The sequence below is a fragment of the Elgaria multicarinata genome, chromosome 6 (assembly GCF_023053635.1).
Source record: "Elgaria multicarinata webbii isolate HBS135686 ecotype San Diego chromosome 6, rElgMul1.1.pri, whole genome shotgun sequence".
Classification (NCBI taxonomy): Eukaryota; Metazoa; Chordata; class Lepidosauria; order Squamata; family Anguidae; genus Elgaria; species Elgaria multicarinata.
Genome location: NC_086176.1, coordinates 113,263,504 through 113,286,841, shown reverse-complemented (window position 1 = coordinate 113,286,841; position 23,338 = coordinate 113,263,504). Strand labels below are relative to the sequence as shown.

Below are 23,338 nucleotides of genomic sequence, written 5' to 3'. Positions count from 1 at the left end.
AGTTACCTAGGGAGGTGGTGGGCTCTCCCACACTAGAGGCATTCAAGAAGCAGCTGGACAACAATCTGTCATGGATGCTTTAGGGTGGATTCCTGCATTGAGCAGGGGGTTGGACTCGATGGCCTTGTAGGCCCCTTCCAACTCTGCTGTTCTATGATTCTATGATTCTATGATTGCTTTCTCATAGAATCATAGAATAGTAGAGTTAGAAGGGGTCTCTAAGGCCATCGAGTCCAACCCCCTGCTTAATGCAGGAATCCACCTTAAAGCATACCTGACAGATGGTTGTCCAGCTGCCTCTTGAAGGCCCCTAGTGTGGGAGAGCCCACAACCTCCCTTGGTCATTGGTTCTGTTGTCATACTGCTCTAACAGTCAGGACATTTTTCCTGATGTCCAGGTGGAATCTGATTTCCTGTAACTCGTACCCATTATTCCATGTCCTGCACTCTGGGATGATCTAGAAGAGATCCTGGCCCTCCTCTGTGTGTCAACCTTCCAAGTATTTAAAGAGTACTCTCATGTCTCCCCTCCGTCTTCTCTTCTCCAGGCTAAACATGCCCAGTTCTTTCAGTCTCCCCTCAGCCTACTTTGTTCTAGTTTTGCTTCTGTGTTATTAACTTTGCAGAGCTGGTGACTCCTGTCTGCACAACCCCCTGCTTTTTTCCCTCCCTCCAAAGAGATGAGCCTCCTAACTTCCCTTTCAGTCTTCTTGGCCACTGCGTGAACAGAACGTTGGACTAGATGGACCCCTGGTCTGATCCAGCGTGGCTCTTACGAACAGGGAGTAGGCGATGAGACGGACCTCTCTCCCTAAGGTCCCAGAAAGCTGCTGCCAGTCAGAGTGCACCATGCTAGGTCTGTTGACCCAAATAGGGAAACAGCTTCCTATGATAATCGCTAGAAGTGCCGATAGCAAATGGTTACGTTTCCTCACCAGCTTGGTTTTTCACTGGGAAAAGCCGAGAGAGTACTGCAGGGGGCAGTGCATGAACATGATAAATCTGACCGAACTACGTTTTGCTGATCGCTGAAGAGCAGCTGTGTTGGTCTGTAGAAGCTGAGAGAGAGACGGGGGGTGGGGGAACTGTGGCAATTCAAGGCTCTCTCATCTCTTTAGCACAAGTGTTTGGAGGTGAAGGTGTGTATCCTTGGGTGAGCTCTCGCTTGCAAAAAGCTCATGTATAATTGTTGTTTTCCAGTTCCTCCCAACCAAGCCTTGTGGCGCAGTGTATGCGTTTCATAATACCAGGCTGCAATGCTGTGCACATATATATGGGAAGTAAACCCCAGTCATCACAATGGGACGTAGCTCTGAATAAATACTGGGTCGTACTAGAACCCAATGGGGTCATCCTATGGAGATGTTTGGTGGGAGATTCAGGACAGATAAAAGGGCACAGCACCTTCACACAGCACCTAGTTAAACTATGGAATTCCCTACCACAAGATGTGATAACGGCCATCAATTTGGATGGCATTAAAAAGGGGGTTGGATGCATTCCTGTAGGAGAAGGCCATCAAATGGCTACTAGCCCTGATGGCTATGTGCTACATCCAGTATCAGAGGCAGTATGCCTACATAAATCAGTTGCTGGGGAACATGGGTGGGAGGGGGCTGTTGCACTTGTGTCCTCCTTGTGGGTTCCTGGTCGGCAGCTGGTTGACCACAGTGTGAACAAACTGCTGAACTAGATGGACCCTTGGTCTGATCCAGCACGGCTATTATGTTTTTACGTAGCACCTTTTTTCTGTGTGATATCTAGGTTTGTGCCCTCTAATATTAAAAAAGCCTTTATTTAGATTTTTGCAATTTCTTTTGTCTCTGCTCCAGTCTTTACCCCACTCCCCCAAAAAATCTAGCGACAGACTTAGGGAAGCAGAATGCGTAAAATGCTGATCAGTTTCATAATAAATCTGCCGTTTTTCTTTATTAGTCAAAGATGATTTTACAAAATGTTTGTGTGATTCTCTGAGTCGAATTCACTCAAGAAAGGTGATGAAAGCGTTCTAAAATAAAAGTTAACAATGTATGCAATTACATCTAGAAAGAAAGAAAAAGAAAGGGGTGAGTCTCTCTCTCTCTCTCTCTCATATTTCTTTATTTTAGGCTATTTTCCAGTTATTGTCACATCTGTTGACTCTGACAAATTTGACATAAGAAATGCTCCAAAGAGCAGCCTTCTTTGCGAGGAAACAGTTGATTAAATTGACAAGTAGGACAAATAGCCACGAGGCCTTTGGGGTGGCCCGTTTTAACATCTCCCCCTACAAATTTGCATCACGGGGGAGACGGTTAAGAACAAAAGGCCCCCGGAAAAGCTTTCATCGTGGGCAGGTCATAGTGCATGCTGTGAAATATGGAACGTTGCCTATTTGCAGCCTGTGACCCTGTAGCAATATTTTCTCAGCCCAGCAGGGATATTTATCTCTATTTGCTTATTGGATGAATGTTCTGAAACAGTGGCATCAGATACCAATGCCATATCCTCAAACGATGGCATGCAGGATCTATTTGGCATTAGCATCAGAACCAGAACCCCAAGGTCCATCAACCAGTGCTTGGGTCAAAGTGATAACAGCAGAGACCCATCCAAATGGTGGCTCAGGCAGTGGGGCCACTGTACCTCATGAGCCATATACACACCAGGACGACCAGTTTATACAACCTGAATTCTATATCTGATTTATTACAGATCACGGACTCTAGCAGTCTAATTTAGTGGTAGAGGAAATCCTTTTGGTATATTTAACTGTTTGAAGTGTGTTTAATCTTAGTAAACCGCCCAGAGAGCTTCGGCTGGAGAGCGGTATATAAATGTAATAAAATAAATAAATAAATAAATAAATCTTTGCTGTCTATCGTCCATTGACTAACAGATCCTGTTCTACTTTATGCTCTTCCCAGTCTAAGGGGCCAAACTTAGGGAAAACGTTTAATGAACAGGGGTCACAGCTGCGTTTTCTAGCTTAACAAGGGCAAGAGACTCTGGTCTCCTCTGGATTCTGGGTGGGGACTCTCCCTGACCTTGTGAGAGATTGGAGACATTGTGAAGTCAGAGAGAGAGAGAGAGAGAGAGATCTTCCATTCAGAGTGTAGCAGAGCTATTGCTAGAGGAATGACTCCCCCATAAGCCCACCTATACTGTGTGCCATCACTCAGTACAGAACCAGGGATGCTCCTCTTAGGTCAGGGAGGTTTCCAAGGCACACAGTCCGAACCTAGCATGTCAGGATTGCTCCAAGCTGGGAGGGTGGGCCTCCAAATGGCTGATGGGGTTCAATGTATGCAAGTGTAAAGTGATGCACGTTGGCGGGTGGGGAAACCCAACTTCAAGTTAAACCTGATAGGATCTGAGCTGGCGGTGACTGACCAAGAAAGAGATCTTGGGGTTGTGGTGGACAGCTTGATGAAAATGTCGACCCAGTGTGTAAAGAAGGCAAACTCCATGTTAGGCATTATTAGAAAAGGAACTGAGAATAAAACGGCCAGTATCATACTGCTTTTATACAAATCTATGTGGCGACCACACTTCGAATACAGTGTACAAGTTCTGGTCACTACACCTAAAAAAAAGATATTATAGAACTGGAAATAGTGCAGAAAGGGCACTGGAAAGGAAACTGGAAATAGTGCAGAAATAGTGCAGAAAGTGCACTGGTAGTGAAGTGCACTGACAACTGTTGGGGCCCATTGACACCTACCATATACCACTTTCATGCCACTTTCGTAGTGTTATATCCTGCTTAGTGTAGATGTGTCAGTGGTCCCCAACAGTTGTCAGTGCACTTCAGTACCGCTATGAAGCAGTAGCGTAGATCCTGCAGTGCGCTTCAGTACCGCTATGAAGCAGTAGCGTAGATCCTGCAGTGCGCTTCAGTACCGCTATGAAGCAGTAGCATAGATCCTCAGTGCGCTTCAGTACCGCTATGAAGCAGTAGCGTAGATCCTCAGTGTGCTTCAGTACCGCTATGAAGCAGTAGCGTAGATCCTGCAGTGCGCTTCAGTACCGCTATGAAGCAGTAGCGTAGATCCTGCAGTGCGCTTCAGTACCGCTATGAAGCAGTAGCGTAGATCCTCAGTGCGCTTCAGTACCGCTATGAAGCAGTAGCGTAGATCCTCAGTGTGCTTCAGTACCGCTATGAAGCAGTAGCGTAGATCCTGCAGTGCGCTTCAGTACCGCTATGAAGCAGTAGCGTAGATCCTCAGTGCGCTTCAGTACCGCTATGAAGCAGTAGCGTAGATCCTGCAGTGCGCTTCAGTACCGCTATGAAGCAGTAGCGTAGATCCTGCAGTGCGCTTCAGTACCGCTATGAAGCAGTAGCGTAGATCCTGCAGTGCGCTTCAGTACCGCTATGAAGCAGTAGCGTAGATCCTGCAGTGCGCTTCAGTACCGCTATGAAGCAGTAGCGTAGATCCTGCAGTGCGCTTCAGTACCGCTATGAAGCAGTAGCGTAGATCCTGCAGTGCGCTTCAGTACCGCTATGAAGCAGTAGCGTAGATCCTGCAGTGCGCTTCAGTACCGCTATGAAGCAGTAGCGTAGATCCTGCAGTGCGCTTCAGTACCGCTATGAAGCAGTAGCGTAGATCCTGCAGTGCGCTTCAGTACCGCTATGAAGCAGTAGCGTAGATCCTGCAGTGCGCTTCACTACCGCTATGAAGCAGTAGCGTAGATCCTGCAGTGCGCTTCAGTACCGCTATAAAGCAGTAGCGTAGATCCTGCAGTGCGCTTCAGTACCGCTATAAAGCAGTAGCGTAGATCCTGCAGTGCGCTTCAGTACCGCTATAAAGCAGTAGCGTAGATCCTGCAGTGCGCTTCAGTACCGCTATAAAGCAGTAGCGTAGATCCTGCAGTGCGCTTCAGTACCGCTATAAAGCAGTAGCGTAGATCCTGCAGTGCGCTTCAGTACCGCTATAAAGCAGTAGCGTAGATCCTGCAGTGCACTTCAGTACCGCTATAAAGCAGTAGTGTAGATCCTGCCTTTTATATATCACGTTCATACCCCTTTCATGATGAAATATCCTGCTTGGTGTAGATGACCCCAAGGACTTGACCATATGAGAAATGGATCTCTACAGTGCCTGGCTGATCAAGCGGCAGGACTCCAGTCTTCAGTGTAGCTGCATGCCACTTCTCCTGACTATTCTTGCAAAATAAGAAAAATATATGTGCAGACTTCCTCAGCGTGTGTAGCCAACTTGTAGAATTTGGCATGGTGCAAAACCTGGGTTTTATTGATCATAGAATCATAGAATAGCAGATTTGGAAGGGGCCTACAAGGCCATCGAGTCCAACCCCCTGCTCAATGCAGGAATCCATCCTAAAGCATCCCTGACAGATGGTTCTCCAGCTGCCTCTTGAAGGCCTCTAGGGTGGGAGAGCCCACAACCTCCCTAGGTCACTGGTTCCATTGTCGTACTGCTCTAACAGGAAGTGAGGGGTGTGTGTGTGATAAGCTGTTCTTTTCACATCACTGGGGCCATGTAAGTGTGGAGACGTTTTAGCACAGGGCCCAAGCATGGGACTTTTATTATATTTTTGGGTTCTACTGTAAATATTAACTGTTCAAGTTCCTCAAACAAGCGGCATATTAAAAATTGAGATTCCTCGTTAATTCTTACACTGCTGCGCCAATCTTTTCTGTTGATCTGACAGCTTTTGAAATGCGTTCGAGAAAGGTAGATGTACTGTACTAGCTACAAATGCAAATAAGGCTAAGATTAATTAGCACCTCTTATTCCCTGTGTACAGAGCTGGATGAGAAATGTAATTACAGCCACAAGACTTATTCTGTTGTCATATATATATATATATATATATATATATATATATATATATGGTATCTCTAGACTCATCATTATGGGAGACTTGAAATAAATGAGCAGAGAGAAGAATCCCTCTAAATGTTCTTAATGAAATAACTAGTGTAACTTCGGAGCATGGATCAAAGCCTGCTGGTTCGAAATGTTTTCCACATGTGTCTGTTTTATGCGGGCGATGTGCTTTACAATTCTTGGGTATGGGCTAACCCGGCGCAATTTGGAATCAGTGCGACTTAAATGTATTTATCTCAGATCTTCTATATATGAAGTTCATTGTGGCGATTCGTCCCACCTGTCTGTACTAACAAGTACAGTATGGAACACAGGGTTGTTGTTTTTTATCATATTTATTGATTTATACATTGCTGTTCTGGCGAATAGCCAAAACTCTGTGAGCGGTTCCCAACAATTAAAACCATAAAATGCAATATAGATGTTTAAAGCTATAACAGAATAGAAATAAGAACCAAAATAAAACCAAGCAGCAATACAAAGGTTTAAAATACCGCAATATATTTGAAACAACAGAAACTGAAAGGCTGAAATGCCTAGGAAAATAAGGTCTTCACCTAGTTGTTATGCAGGTACTTAGCACCTATAGAACAGCGCCTGTGACATCACCGATGATGCACAACATACACCCCAGCCCTCCTTCCTGAGGTTTCTCTAATGCTGCTGCTATTTCTAACTGAGAGAGATCTTTCAATAGGAGATGCCAGATACTGACTGTGGGACTTTACATGCAATACCCACACTCTACCAGGGAATAACTGCTCCTCCCCAGTCAGTGGGCTCAAGGCCATCCATGGTCTTCACTTCTGGACAGGACATTCAAACAAGAGCCTGAATAACCTTCTGGCTGGGATGCTCTATCTCTGGGTTTCCTGCACCAAGCAGGAGGTTGGAGTGGATGGACATGTGTAGAATCACAGAATCATAGAACAGTAGAGTTGGAGGGGGTCCTGTAAGGCCATCGAGTCCAACCCCCTGCTCAATGCAGGAATCCACCCTAAAGCATCCCTGACAGATGGTTGTCCAGCTGCCTCTTGAAGGCCTCTAGTGTGAGAGAGCCCACAACCTCCCTAGGTAACTGATTCCATTGTCATACCGCTCTAACAGTCAGGAAGTTTTTCCTGATGTCCAGCCAGAATCTGGCTTACTGTACACCTGCCTTTTTCTCAGGATCATCCCTAGATCGTCCTTGTATGTCCAAATGATGCACAGGCGATCCTGGGGCCCAGCAGGGACAACCCCTCCATTTTCCTAGGATAACTGAGATGTTGGTTATCCCGATTTTGCCCATGGTTCCAGGACCATACCGAGGACTGTGGGCGGTGTGAGCGCCCATCCTGTCCTCTCCCTTCCTCCCCGCCAATAGCGGGGCCAGGCATGGAGCTGTTCAGGGACGGATCTATGCCCTTCGGGCGTGAGGGACAGCAATTTCTCCATCACTGGGATGACAGGGGAGGGTTTGGGCGTGGTTGTTTTTTTACTTTCATTTTTCTCCGCGCATATGCACGGTTCCTCTCAAATAAATAAATATGAAAGCCGCGACATCCCTCTTCCCTTCCGGGACATCTAGACTTTGAGGGAGGATCACAGAAGCGGGTAAGTCTGTGATCCTCCCCCTTCCTCCCTCTAAACCCTTAGATGTAGACATGCCCAGTGACATTCCTCCAGTTCTGTGATTCTGTTAGTCCGAGAACAATGGGTGTGCATCCTTCTTACAGCTTTGAGGAACCCTAACGGATGTTGCCCAAATATTAAGAACTCTGGGGATGGCCTGTGTTTTTTTGAGAGTCTCCCATGCTTAAACTGAAGCACAGCTTGCAAGGTGCATTTTTGCGCTCTCTCTCTCTCTCTCTCTCTCTCTCTGGGGGTGATGTCACTACTTGTGTGTCGGCAGGGAAAAGGAAGACTTCACATGCCATGATGTGTCCTTCCTACAAGGCGCATGCAGTGGGAAGTGGTGGACAGTGCGCTGTCTCTACTAGCTCATAATCTAACAAGCGGTGCTCTCTGACCCCTTCCCCTCCGCCCTGTGCAGGCAAACTCTTCCACATCGATTTTGGCTACATTTTGGGCCGTGATCCGAAGCCCCTTCCTCCACCGATGAAGCTGAATAAAGAGATGGTGGAAGGCATGGGAGGGACGCAGAGCGAGCAATACCAGGAGTTCCGCAAGCAGTGCTATACGGCTTTCCTCCATCTCCGCAGGTAGGAACAATGTGCCTTTTTAACTGACTGGCTGGTTGCTTATTTACTCCCTTTAGCCTCATGTGTCAGCCACAGGGGTTTGCGTTGACGCCACGATCAGGATCTCTCTCTCTCTCTGGCCACAGCTAGACCTAAGTTTTATCCTGGGATCATCCAGGGTTCGCCCCTGCCTGAGCACTGGATCCCCTGTGTGTCACCTAGATGAACAGGTTTGACCCCTGGATGATCCAGGGATAAACCTTAGGTCTAGCTATGGCCTCTCTCTCTCAGAACTCTTGCAGAATGCCCACTTTCTCAGTCGCTTTCCCTCCACTTCAAATCCTTCCCCTCCAAAAGTGCCTTTGGCTTCACCCCTGAAATCTTCATCTTCTACTGAACTAAACCAAGTGTCTGCAAGTGGAATGAATGCATAATCTTCATCCAACAGAACCAAAAAACCATCGTGAACTCAAAAAGAAAACACATTACATATACAGGAATATCCTCATTTTTCATCAGGTATACTATTAATATTTTTAAAAAAAAATTGGAAGGGTGAGGGAGGAGATTTATGCATAGGTTTCCAGAAAAGCAGACCAAATATCCATATACATATCCAGTCGCAAGTTACCCTGTTCAAATGTTGAGCGCGTTGTGAAGTCCTCGCTCCGTTGCATTATGGGAGGTGAGCATTTATCCTTCCAACGTGGTCATATACGTCTTTTAGCTGTCATAAGGGCTCTGAAAATCCATTTGCTCTGACCATCTTGAGCAATAAAGACTTAAGCAATAAAATAAATATCAGAAAACGCAGGGATATGTTGGGTGCCAGGGGAGGTGTCGGTGGACACATTGGGCACCATGTGGGAGACCCCAGTTGGAGACCGAGGTGTTTGAGCCATCCGAGGGTGCATTGTCACCCCGCTTTTAAAATCCCTCCACTGGCTTTCTATTTATTTATTTATTTATTTATTTATTACATTTTTATACCGCCCAATAGCCGAAGCTCTCTGGGCTGTTCACAAAAATTAAAACCATAATAAAACAACCAACAGGTTAAAAGCACAAAATACAGTATAAAAAAGCACAACCAGGATAAAACCACGCAGCAAAATTGATATAAGATTAAAATACAGAGTTAGAACTGTAAAATTTAAATTTAAGTTAAAATTAAGTGTTAAAATACTGAGAGAATAAAAAGGTCTTCAGCTGGCGACGAAAGGAGTACAGTGTAGGTGCCAGGCGGACCTCTCTGGGGAGCTCGTTCCACAACCGGGGTGCCACAGCAGAGAAAGCCCTCCTCCTAGTAGCCACCTGCCTCACTGCCTTTGGCAGGGGCTCACGGAGAAGGGCCCCTCTAGATGATCTTAAGGTCTGGGCAGGTGGACCTATCTCTTATAGAATCCAATACAAGCTTCTTCCTTTTAAAGCCCGTCATAATCTGGCTCTTCCTACCTTTCGTCCCTTATTTCACTCCATCGCCCTGCTCGTGCCCTCCACTCCAATAACACCATGTCTCTTACCTGCCCAAGAGTTTCCACATCTCTCGCTCGTCTTCGCCCATTCTCGCTCACTGCCCCCCCCCCCCCCATGCCTGGAATTCTCTTCCAGTGCATTTGCGGACCACGACGTCAATTTCTGTTTTTAAATCTCACTTGGAAACATTTCTTTTCTCGAAAGCTTTTTAACCGTAGCGTGGTCATACTAGTCTATAGTTAGTTTTAATGTCCACTATCCCTATTGGTTTTTCCCCTCCCTCCCTTCTCTGTTATGGTGATTTTAGATAGCTTCGGCTATTGGGCGGTATAAAAATGTAATAAAATAAATAAGTAAATAAATAAATAAGCCATATGGTATGTTGACTTGTTTTGTTTTATTCTGTACAGCGCCATGAAAATTGATGGTGCTTTATAAATTATTATTATTATTATTATTATTATTATTATTAATAATAATAATAATAATAATAATAATTGAACCATCTAGATGAGGGTGGGTGGGGATGATTCTTGAGTGAGCATTGACCTGTGAAGTCTGTGGTGCCTGCATTCCTGTGGTTAGCACAGGACCAAAATGGCAGCCATGCTGCATGTCATGTTGGCTCCTGCAACTCTGCTCTGGTTGCACCCCTATTATTAGGGGTCTCTCCTTATTAGTATCAGAATGGATTTCCTTAAAGGGAAATCCATTGAGTGGCATGGTGATCTCTGAAAGAAGGCAGTGAGGGGGTCATGTGAAGCAATGTCTGAGGAGGTGGACACGGTATTCCGTCTTCTTGAAAGCGGAGGTGGAGAGAAAGAAAGAGCTATCTTTTATAAACTGTCATTGATAATGCATTAGCTGCCATTCAGCAGGAGGAGTAAACAAAGTTGACTTATTAAGCAGAGAGTGCGGTAACTCTCATCCCTCCAGAGGATCATCACAAAGGGATTAACTTGTGCAGGTGACATCCAGAGGATCAATTACGCATGTTTCCTAGTGTGAAACTTAAGACAAAACGAGTGTGTGTGTGTGTGTGTGACTGTATATATCTCGCACAGCACCAGAATTTTCTTTTGTCTTTAGCCTTGCAGTTGATTAATTTAATGAACATTTGGACAGAGTTAAACTCTTACATTGCGAAACTTACAGTCCCGTCCGAAGCAACAATACTCCAAATCAGGAATCCATTGTCAAACATATTTACTCAAATAACTAGGGTGATCCTATGGAAAGGAGGGCAGGGCTCTTGCATCGTTAATGGTTCTATAGAAAAGGGAATTTCAGCAGGTGTTATGCATGCAGCACCTGGTGAAATTCCCTCTTCATCACAAGTTGAAGCAGCAGGGGCTATACTAGAGTGACCAGATTCAGAAGAGGGCAGGGCGCCTGCAGCTTTAACTGGTGTGATGAAGAGGGAATTGCAAATGACACCTGCTGAAATTCCCCTTTCAATACAACTGTTAAAGATACAAGAGCCCTGTCCTCCTTTTCATATGGTCACCTTAACCATGACCATTATGGCCTGCTTGCTTTAGAGTGACCATATGGAAAGGAGGACGGGGCTCCTGTATCTTTAACAGTACTATAGAAAAGGGAATTTCAGCAGGTGTCATTTGTATGCATGCAGCACCTGGTGAAATACCCTTTTCATCACAACAGTTAAAGCTGCAGGAGCTTTACTGGAGTGACCAGATGCAAAAGAGGGCAGGGCTCCTGCAACTTTAATTATTGCGATGAAGAGGGAATTTCACCAGGTGCTGCATGCATACAAATGACACCTGCTGAAATTCTCTTTTCTGTACGTTAAAGATACAGGAGCCCTGTCCTCCTTTCCATACAGTCACCTTAAAATAACTGGAGCCAAACTAACCCAATTTTAGATATGTCTCAACCAATTGAGCCTTGCCCAAGCAAAGGAGGCCTTAGCAGCTCTCCCCAAACCCACATGGGATTAGCTTAGAGGAAAGAAAGTTTTAGAAGGCAGCCATTTTCTCAGGACTTCTTGTTTCACCTTCAAATGCACACAAATAAAAATGTCTTTTCCGGAAACCACAGTATATGTGTCTTCAAGCCCATAGACACTTTTCTTAGCACTTGCTATACTCCTGCCCCTCCTGATTTTTATTTTATTTCTCAAGGCATTTTATTTATTTATTTATTTATTTATTCCTTTTTTAAAAAATTTTGAGGCTGGCATGCTGTGAAGTGAAGGTCTACCTGCCTCTACCACCTTTATTTGAGTTCAAAAGTGTGGCTTTGCCTTTTGGAGCACGAACCCCACCTCTGCCTTGTGCCTAGGTTCTTGGGAAAGTTACTTCCCTTTTAGTCTCACCAGTTTGCTTTCTGGGAAATGAGTGTTTTGTGACCGTCCTTACCCACCATGGCAGCCATTTTATGAACGGGCAAGCCCAACCCCTGGCAGCCATTTTGTGAGAGCTCCCATGACACTTTCCCGAAATTCCAAATGTGCTCACTAACACAAAATATGCTTGTTCTAAATAATATGCTTGTGGCATGGGAAACTCTCCAGGGTCAGATCTACACCAAGCAGGATATGACACTTTGAAAACATTTTGAAAACTGTATATGATGTGTGTCCTGGGCCCCAGCAGTTGTCGGTACTGTTATAAACTGATATACACTATGATGGGACAAGGGAGAGGGCCTTCTCTGCTGTGGCACCCTGACTGTGGAATGCCCTCCCCTTGGAGGCCCAATTGGCGCCAACATTGATTTCATTTCGACGCCAAGTAAAAACATGGCTTTTTAACAAAGCCTTTGATGGTTAAACTCACTGGCACATTGTTTTAACTGCTTTTACTGCTCTTAAATTATATATTGTTTTAACTTGGATTATAGTTTAATTTGTTTTAACTGCATATTTATTGTTTTATACTGTATGTTTTTATCTGTACACCTCTGAGATCTTAATGATATAGGGCAGGATCTAAATGTTTTAAATAAATAAATAATAAATAAACTGTTTTAAAGCAATAGTGTAGATCTTGCCCCGTTTCCCCTTAGCAAATGTAACTTCTAGGCTGTCTCAGTGAGGCTGATCCTAGCGGAACTTGAACAAGGAGAGGGAAATACCTGTAAAATGGAAAAACATGGAATATTCCATGTCATGGCCAAAGGTATACATTGTCATAGAATCATAGAATCATAGAATAGCAGAGTTGGAAGGGGCCTACAAGGCCATCAAGTCCAACCCCCTGCTCAGTGCAGGAATACACCCTAAAGCATCCCTGACAGATGGTTGTCCAGCTGCCTCTTGAATGCCTCTAGTGTGGGAGAGCCCACAACCTCCCTAGGTTACTGATTCCATTGTCGTACTGCTCTAACAGTCAGGAAGTTTTTCCTGATGTCCAGCTGGAATCTGGCTTCCTTTAACTTGAGCCAGTTATTCCGTGTCCTGCACTCTGGGAGGATCGAGAAGAGATCCTGGCCCTCCTCTGTGTGACAACCTTTTAAGTATTTGAAGAGTGCTCTCATGTCTCCCCTCAATCTTCTCTTCTCATGTCTAAACATGCCCAGTTCTTTCCGTCTCTCTTCATAGGGCTTTGTTTCCAGACCCCTGATCATCCTGGTTGCCCTCCTCTGAACACGCTCCAGCTTGTCTGCGTCCTTCTTGAATTGTGGAGCCCAGAACTGGACGCAATACTTTAGATGAGGCCTAACCAGGGCTGAATAGAGAGGAACCAGTACCTCACGTGATTTGGAACGTGAGGTATTGGTGTTTCCCAAAAAAACCCACCTTATTGGGAGACAATAAAGAGGTCTTCCACGTGATCCACAAAGCTTTATTCAGGCAATAAACATCTCTTCCCTCCCGAAGAGAGTCTAACTTCTAGGAACTTTCCTCTAGGGAAAACTATGCGAACTAAGTGAGACAGTTGTCCTTTCAAGAAAAAGTGAAAGCGTTTTCCCAGAATGCTTTAACTTCAAGGAGGCTGGTTCTGAAGAAGCCTTTGGCAAGAAGCTAGCCGGGCCGGCCTTCTCTTGCCTTCCTCCCGTTTGAGCCTGTGGCAGTCTCTAGATTCAGCTAGCCTTGAAGTGCCTTCCCCCTCGGAAAAATACGGATTTCCCACAGACGGTGTGTTGTTAACATTTTCAGTGATAAGGTCTGGCGAAGGTTCATCCCCAGCTGATGAAGAGCCTGGGAGAACCACCTCCTCCACTTCCTCTGTAGGCTGGTACGTTTCTGGCGCTGTCCCTTCTGCTTTAAAATCTGATTCCCCCAGGCCAAGGGGGACAGGCCTAGGCACGACATACACGCAGGTGTAGAGAAGAATTCAGATGGCGTCAATGCGAAATTAGCACACTGGGAACAGGTATATGGGAAACGCCAAGAGATAACAGGTGTGGACAGCTTTCAAGGTGAAGACTGTGAATTAGAAATTGATGCAGACAGTGACAGAGAGCCACCGTGCAGTCTTAAGGAGAGGGGAGATGCGAGCGATAGTGTCGGGAGAGAGCGATGGGTTTAGCAAAAGCATTTCGAATTGACTAAAGAGGAGTGATGTGGGAGAAGGTTAGGCCGGCAAGGAGGACGTTATAGCTACGAGATGATCGTAGCAAGGTTAAAGTGACATTTCTCATGATTTGGCCATGGGTGTTGAAGAATTGCTTTCTTTCTCTCTCTTTATTGATATTTGAATCTTCAAAGTTTTGCAAAGGAGTGTTACCTACCGGGTAATAATATTAAAAGGTGAACAGCATTTCGGATCGAACATTTGCGACGCGATTGCCTTTGAAATACCCCTAATAAATGTGTGATAAAATGTGACCAAGGCAGCATTTGTCTCCTGCAAGCCCGAACTGGAAAGGATGTAAACGGCAAGACATCTTGATTGGATCTTTCTGATGTATGCAAAATAAAATGCATGAGATAATAGTTGGAAGTAGACATACTTGGAATGTGTGCCCACTGGAGTCATTTAAGTGTGTGTAGGGAGGGCAGAGAAGCTGATGCAAGAAACTCACTTAAGACGGGACAAGAGGGAAAGAAATAGACCCCCCCCTCCCTAAACTGACTTGTGTTTTAAATGTATAAACATCTAACGAGATGAGGAAGGGGAAAATGAATGTCTAATTTCAAATCCAGCATGCACTGCAGCAGGAGCAGGTGTCTCAAGTAACTCTGAACGGTTGCTTAAATATATTTTCAAGATGCTGAAAGCAAGGAGCGGTGTGGGGGATGATTTTAAAGTAAGACCTTGAAATAGAAAAAAGGGGAAGAATTTGTTAAAGAATTATTCTTCTGCCTTTTTCTTTCCTTTTTTTAATCTTCTGTCTTCTCTCTCTCTCTCTCTCTCTCTCTCTCTCTCTCTGTATATATATAAATATTCCTCCTGTCACAGGAAACTGTCAGTTTTTTACAGTGATGCTCTCTGTTCTTCAGTAGCTAATTAATTGCATTTTGGTTCGGTGCTGGGAATGCTTAGCAAAGCCAGCGAAAGTCTCAATTGTTAAGGCTTTGTGTCATGGGAAGCATCTTTGCAAAAGACGAAGAAAAGATAAATGCTTCTTAACATACACAACTTCACTGCAGTTGGATTAAGGGCCATTGAAAAACATATTTCTAATCACTATTGTGTGAAAGGACACTTGAAAAACTTCAGGATGGTGATTTAGACCGAATGATCTAGTTTCATTCATTACATTTCATTCATGTCAAGTCCAGATTGCCCAATAAACAGAGCTCTCTGGGCAGTTCATAAAAAGGAAAAAACCCAAATACAACATAATAAAAATATAATATAAAATCTTTAATGTATAAATGCTTAAAAAGGCTTGAGGCTAAGGGAAGATGTGATAGAGGTGTACAAAATTATGCATGGCATGGAGAATGTGGAAAGGGAGACATTTTTCTCCCTCTCTCAAAATACTAGAACCCAATGGGGTCATTCCATGAAGCTGATTGGTGGGAGATCCAGGACAAATAAAAGGAGGGACTTCTTCACACAGCACATAGTTAAGCGATGGAACTCACTACCACAGGATGTGGTGATGGCCACCAATCTGGAGGGCTTTAAAAGGGGGTTGGAGAAGTTCCTGGAGGCAAAGGCTGTCAATGGCTACTAGCCCTGATGGTTGTGCGCTATCTCCAGTATTCGAGGCAATAAAACTAAAAACTTTTCTTTTTCCTAAAGCTTTTAAAACTTGATGTTGTGCAGACTTCTACTGTTACTTTCTACTGTTAGTTTTCCCCTACCCTGTGCCTGCTTACCCTACCCTGTACCTGTTTGCATTCTCTTCCCCTCCTTATTGTTTTACTATGATTTTATTAGATTGTAAGCCTATGCGGCAGGGTCTTGCTATTTACTGTTTTACTCTGTACAGCACCATGTACATTGATGGTGCTATATAAATAAATAAATAAATAATAATAACAATAAGCCTGTGTGCACCAGTTGCTGGGGAACATGGGTGGGAGGGTGCTGCTGCACCATGCCCTGCTTTGTTGGTCCCTGGTCAACAGCTGGTTGGCCACTGTGTGAACAGAGTGCTGGACTAGATGGACCCTTGGTCTGATTCAACCTCAGGGCACTTCGTATGTTCTTAATAAAATGCCAACCCCTGTAAACCGCCCAGGGAGCTTCGCTAATTGGATGGTATAATAAATAAATAAATAATAAATAAATAAATAAACCACTAAGAGAGCAATTGTATGGTCCCTGGACGAGTGGTCCAGGAACCGTAGAATTACTCGGAAAAAACGTGCTGAGGTCGGAGATAGCTCTTTCACCTTGGAAAAGGGAGTTGGAAAGTTGGCCTTCCTCTCCCAACCTTGCTGGTTGCCCTCCAAGGTCGGAAGTGTGACCTCGGGAGGAACAGGGGATATGCTGAGTTTCCTCCATCCTCCTCCCTCTAAAGCACCCTCTCTAGAAGGGCTCAAAAGCCCGTCTAGCGGAAACCATCAAAGTCAGGGAGGCATGGATCTGACTCCACTGTTCTTCCTGCCTGCTCAGCAGGGCATAGGAATCTTGGTAGCCTCCGAATCGGAAGCTTCCGAGCAGGGGAGGCACAATCAGTAGATTTGCACCCTAAATTAAGAAGCTCTATTAAATGCTGCCAAATGCCTGGGGGAAGAAGAAAATCTTAACCTGACGCTGAAATGATGACCGTGTTGGCCCCAGGCGATCCTTAGTGGAGGAGGAGGTTCTCAGATGTTGATTGTAGTATGCAAGTTAGTTGTGAGTTGTGACACTCGTAGTCGTGTGTGTTTTCCTCATAGCCAGTTTGAGTATTCAGCTCAGACTCATCGGCTTACATCTCTCTAATCGAAGGTTCTTTTCTTCACAGCGAATAGAACGCAAGCCACAACTCAGTAAAGAACCTTCCCTATACAGAGGGCTTCATTTGATACTTGCTTCCTTGCTCCTAATTTTCATATTTGCAATTCTCCCTCTGGTTGTTTAGACTGGAGTAGGTTTGTGTATAACATGAGATCATATTGTTCAATTTGTGGTTCCCCAGATGTTGTTGGACTACAGTTCCCATCCACCATAGTCCATGGTGGAAATGATGGGAGTTGTAAGCCAAAAAACCTTGAAGGTCACAAGTTTCCCACTAGAAGAAACAGAAAACCCTTTTTTTTTTTTGTTGTCCTTAAAGGACAAAAAGTAAAATAATAAATGCGATCCTTCAAAGATTGACAACTGTTTCTAGAACACAAGACAGCTGTCAAGCTGCTCCTCTTGTAATGGTTATAAATGGCTTTTGGATTTGTAAAATTACATTTTCTGGAAGAGTTTTACTTCACGCCTGGTACTATTAGATGGCTTCATCCCTCGAGCTCTGGTCAGGAGCCAATTTGGAATGGCAGCCACGTTTTGAAATGAGGCTGAGCTGACATGCCAGAACTCTAGCCTCTCCCCCATGCCAATGCTCACAAGGGTGAAAGGTTACTTTACGCCCCCTCCCTGCCATTTTCAATAGCCAAAGGTCTGGCTTCAGAGTTCTCTCCTTATACAGGGCCACGTGTACTTAACCACTGCCAAAAACAATGGTGTAAAGCTAACACTCTAAACTCTCCCATAGGGACATTTTTCTATAAGTACGATGCTTCACCTATGGCCAGCAATGTTGTTTTTCTTTGTGAAAATGACAGTCTTGCTATAGGCTTGTTTTGAGAGGGATGACTTTGATCTTCGGAACTGTCTCGTCTTTCCCACGTTCTCTATCCACGTTCTCTGGGCGGTTTTGTGAACTGCCCAGAGAGCTCCGGCTATTGGGCGGTATAGAAATGTAATAAATAAATAATAAATAAATAAATATCCACCAGTTCCTGATTTATTTTTTTATTTATTTTTATTTACCTGTGCTCTTCTTCCCCCCAGGTATTCCAACTTGATTTTGAACTTGTTTTCACTCATGGTTGATGCCAACATTCCAGACATTGCTCTTGAACCAGACAAGACTGTGAGAAAGGTAAGACTCATGTTTCTTCTAGTGCAAAGTAAATACAAATACTTGTGTTACAGGATGGCCAGTCGCTAGCCTAGATGGAGCAGCCTTCCCAAACCGCTCTACCTGGTCTTCTCCACATTGCCTCACCCAGTTTTAGTCAGTGGCTCAGTTCACACAACGCTTTTCTCTACTCATTGGGAAACTCCACTCAATGGTGGAGTTTGTAGGGGGTGCTCACCACACAGCATGTTCCAACTCCACCGTTGTGTGGGTGTGGCCTCGGAGTAAAAGTCAATGCAGTGTTTGATTGACAGTTCCTCTGCCCTCTCTCCTCCCAATGGTATCCCATCAGCCATTGCTGCAAAAACAACAACAACAAACCAACAATCCCAGCAGCTCTCCTAGAGTGACACTCCCTTCTTTCGCCACTCTTACCAGGGAACTCTATGGCCACTGGAAAATTCCACTTAACAGGAAATTCCACAGAGCCCTCCAGACAATATGGAACACAACGGTTTTGCAGGAACTCTCCTCTGCACAGTGTGAAGATTCAAGGTGGAGTGTTTTTCAAAACAACAACTACTCCACCATGGGGTGTTTTTCCTCCAGACAACACTTTTCTCAACGGTGGTATAACTACTCCACAGTGGAGTTTTAAAACCACCGTTGAGAAATGTGTTGTCTGAACTGTGCCAATGTATGGCAAAACCTGGTTCAGTTTCACCGGTTAGGACAATAAGTAGCACAAGTTAAAAACTGTTCCTATCACAAGGACAGCATGGAAAGTCAATGGACCAGAGCTGATCTACTTCTTAGATCTCCCTTCCCTAACTTGGTGCCCTCCAGATGTGATAGATGACAACATCCATCATCCCCAGCCAGGAGGGCTGATAGACCTTTCAGAAAGCTCTTTCAGGAAGCACATTAATTCCTCAACCCCTGTCCACCCAGCCAATACTATCATATTGTCCTTATTCCGTCCTTATGAAATGGTTGCTACTATATTATGCCAACTTTAGTATAGAGCCTGACCATCAGTGATGGGAATGACAAGTTTGGAGCCTGGACTATTGCCTGGTGCATGCAATGGCTCATAGAAATGCAGATGTTTGCCATTTTCCTTTATTGCATGAAGCTACCTTATGCATATGAACACTGAAATTACATATGCTGGCTGACAGCGCTATTGAATTCCTCTATGTCACCATGTACATCAAAAGTGGGCAATGTTTTGCTCCCTGGATCCTCCATGCACCATCCCCTGCAGGTGCCAAAAGGGGGTGAGGAGCGAAAACGCTGGCTATTACTACAAATTTTGACCATTTTAGCACTCCATAGCAGAGCTACAGATGCCATTTTCTTTGCCTGTTGACGTATATGTCAATTATATTAAAAAAAAAACACTGCCGGTTTAAAAGACCAGAAAATAAGGCTATCTCACATTGGTCCAAACTCCACAAAGCCAGTAAATTAGAAACTAAGACTGATGCCTTATTTGACTTGTTATGTGATCAGTCATGGTGCTGTGCAATGTCACAAATCGTGCTTGCTTACAACTTAACCTCCATGCACCCACACTTTTCCTGGGTCTTTCAGTCCTAAATCCAGATGGGGAGGATGGATTGTCTATGACCAGCAAATGTGATCCATGTTGTCCTGGTCCTCTGTTGCCTTCTGAAACATTTGAGCCTTGCTGTACTGCAAGAGGACTCCTGCTGTGAGGTGATTCCCACCTTTATTATGTGGCATGTATAATATTGGTGGGGAGGCAGTTGTGGGAACCATAGTGGGGGTGCTGTGGAGGGCACATGCAGCCTGCAGGCTGTATATTTCCCACCCGCGTTGTTCACGGTCTTACAACCAGTTGTGGAAACCTTAGCAAGAAGAGGGCAATACACAGAAGTGAGTTAGCAGCCATTCCAAGATCACAACTCCACTTAATCCAGAAGCTGTGATTAAGGAAATGTCTACCAGCACACTACGCATACAGTTTGGTGTGTAACCTCTGTGCTAATATTCAAGAAAACACATGACAGAGACACTGAGGATGGGGATTGCTCTGATTTACTCTGTTCCTCTTCAGTACATCTTGCCCCACTGTCATGACTAGGCCTGTTCCCCCTAAGCTGGGTGGAGGTGTTTCAGGCCTCCCCCCAGCTTCGGAATTTCTGAATCCGAATCAGATTCAGAAGCAGAAGAGAAGGCGTTACTATCGGGGTAATTGCTTACCCAAAATATAGCAGAGTGCGAAAATAGCAGCAGCGTAGAGTCTGGAAATGGTTTCAGCTTGAATTTAGGAACAAAAAGAAGCACTCACGGTCTTTGGTCAGTAAAGAAGCTTTACTGACACTAAATAAATTACTTACAGAATAAATGGTCATATATACAGTCCTTTCACAGTACAGCAACAACGTAGCAGTATAACATCAGCAGTAAGTTCCAGCAGTAAGAACCAGCAGTAAGTTCCAGCAGTAAGTTCCAGCAGTAAGTTCCAGCAGTAAGAAGCCATACAACATGGACTTCTTAAATACACTTTTCTCCTTGGCCCAATTAACCAATAGTCTCTTCATCTTGTACATCTCGTACCGCACGTAGGCCAGGGAAGAATCTGCTTCATACTGGACTTCTCCTGGCAGAGACAATCTGGCCAAGGACATCTTTTTAACTCTTTAGAGTCCTTTTCCTTCTGTGGTTAAAAACCTAACCACAACACCCTTTCATTTTTAACTACAGAAAAAATACAATTTACATTTCATTACATTTCACCTGTAAGAAATCAACTTTACATGTTTACAACAATCCCAACATTGTGTACATTTCTCTGTGTTTTACATTTCCCAGAGACTTATTTATATGTAAGTTTTTCTTTTCTTCTTCTTCCAAGCACTGTTGAAAAAACTTTGTGCTTTGGGGCGTTGAACTACTTTGCAATCTTCCAACTTGCAAACTTTCAGCAATTTTAAAACTTTCTGCTTCTGGCTTTTTAGGTAATTTCCTTTGGAAACTTTTCTACCTCTACACCAAGGTAACACCTAACTTTCCCCAGAGACTTCAGTTTCAACCCTTCCTGCAGCTTTGGGCTGAGTTTTCTTGAATGTGGTCTTGGGAACTCCCTGCCACCAGTAGACGAACCACTAGCTCCACAATCATGTACTCTTTTGCTTGCCCCTTTGCATACAGACACGTGTGTTTGAAAACACCCCCTTTCAGTTTTCGCTGCCTGAAAACACTTTTCTTGCTCTTGTTCAGACAATTTCAACACATCACTGTAACTCTCAGGTTCAGACTTCACACAACACACACTGAATTCATCTGAATACTTTAAAGGTGGAATTCCTTTGTTTTTTCTTTGTGAACGACGAGGTACACTGGAAATTTCTTCCTCCCTTTCATTTCCCTCCTCCCTTCCACTTTTGGGAGTGGAAACACTCTTCTCAGAGATGTGAGGGCTCTGAGAAGTTAACCCCTGAGTTACTGTTTTCTCCTGGTTGTTCACAGTTTCTAACAGAACTTGGGAACCTTGAATCCTGTCCCAACCTGCCTCCTGAAAAGTAGCAGACCTAGAAACAACCACCTTCCCATGACTTAGGGAAAAACGCCAAGATTTGGATTGCATGCCAGAATAACCCACAAAACGTAATTTCACAGACTTGGTTTCACCTTTAGACCTTTTGGACTTTGGGATATGCACGTATGCCCAAGACCCCCATGTTCTCAAGTGAGACAAATCTGGCTTTGAACCAAAAAGTAAACAGTAAGGCGAACTGCCTGTAACCCTGCTCCAGGTTCTATTACACAGATAGTTTGCGGTTAAAAATGCTTCTCCCCACAAATCTTGCTCAGCGTTTGCATCAGCCATTAGAGAATCTTTCTTCATTTGAAGTACTCCAATTCTTCTCTCAATTGACCCATTTTGAAAAGGAGTTTGGGGATCTATTAACCTGTGTGTGATTCCTGTTTTCCTAAACCACTCACAGAACCTTCCAGAAACAAACTCACCCCCACGGTCCGACTGCACAGAAATAATGGGCTTGTTAAAGAACTTTTCCGCCCAAGTTTTCCAATCCCTAAAAGTTTCAAAAGCTTCTGATTTTCGCTTTAGTAAATAACACCAACTAAAGCGTGTGTAATCATCCAGAATTACAAGCACGTAACTGGATCCCCCTTGTGTAGGCGTGAATGGCCCTACCAAGTCAATAAACACCAGTTCAAAAGGCTTTTGTGACACCCTGTCACTTTTCCTGCAGATGTTCTGCACCCGGGATTTGGTCTGATGACAGATTGAACAATCCAAGAAATTTTTACAGTTTCGCAAGCTTAACCCTGTACACACTTGAGGCATGTGACTTAACACTTTAAAACTTGCATGACCTAAACGCCTGTGCAACTCATGAACACAATTTTTATGGTCTGGCACGTTACCAGTTTGTGCCACCCTTTCTTTACCTGCACCCATGTAAAACAGTCCATTTTTAACATGTCCCAGTGCCACATTTTGTCCATCCTTAATCACTTGGCACTCATCCTTCTGAAACGTAACAACGTATCCTTCAGACGTTAGAGCACTAACAGAAAGGAGACAAAAATCTAAATCTGGAACATACAGAACCTGTTCACACTCCTTTTGCAGACATGGAACGTAGCAACAGCCAATTCCTTCCACCCTCGACGTTCGTCCATCTGCAAGCGTGATTGACTTCACCTTGCTTGGTTCCAACTTCCGAAACGCCTCTGGATTATTAGAAATTGTTCTGGACGACGCAGAATCAATCAGCCAAACCTCTTGGGCCTCGTTACACCTCACTGTGGCTGAAACAAATGCATTCGAGCATTCCTTCTCCTCTCCAGCCTGTGTAACTCCCTTCTTCCTCTTTTTACAGAAGCGTTTGATATGACCCGGCTGTTTGCAAAAATAACACTTTCTTATTGCAACTGCGGTTCTCTCCACACTGTTGCCTTGGAAACACTTATCTTTCTGCATTCTTTCTCTGCTGCCAAGGGCTGACTGCTTAACCCTTTCCTGGCAGTTTTCCTCCTTCCTGGAAAGACGCCGTTTCTCTTCTTGGAGCAAACGACCCGTCAAATAATGAAGAGTGAGTTCATCAGTCTTCATACTTTCCAGACTGGTTGTCAGAATGTCCCAGCTTTGAGGCAACGACCCCAAAATCAGGTAGCACTTATGCTCTTCCGTAAAAACGATTCCGACCTCCTGCAACTGGACAAATAGAGATCTCACCTGTTGGAGATGATTTGCCAAACTTCCAGCCTCCTCCAACTTTAACCGATACAGCTCTCTGGTGAGGCTCAGCCGTGTGCTTGCCGACGCACGCACATAAATCTGTCTCAGCGCATTCCAGCTGTCTCTTGCCGTCTCATCTCTGTTGATATGGACAATTTGCGAGTCCTCCATACTCAAGACAATGT

At 44.5% G+C, this 23,338-nt stretch overlaps 1 protein-coding gene across 3 annotated transcripts in view; it reads left to right on the top strand.

Moving 5' to 3' along the window:
* PIK3C3 (phosphatidylinositol 3-kinase catalytic subunit type 3) overlaps positions 1 to 23,338 on the top strand; it is a 151,270-nt gene that overhangs the window by 75,644 nt on the left and 52,288 nt on the right. For all 3 annotated transcript variants that reach the window (XM_063128298.1, XM_063128299.1, XM_063128297.1), the window contains 2 exons: positions 7,870 to 8,038; positions 17,845 to 17,935. In XM_063128298.1, the coding sequence (XP_062984368.1) occupies positions 7,870 to 8,038; positions 17,845 to 17,935 (260 nt within the window). The remainder of the gene's footprint in view (positions 1 to 7,869; positions 8,039 to 17,844; positions 17,936 to 23,338) is intronic.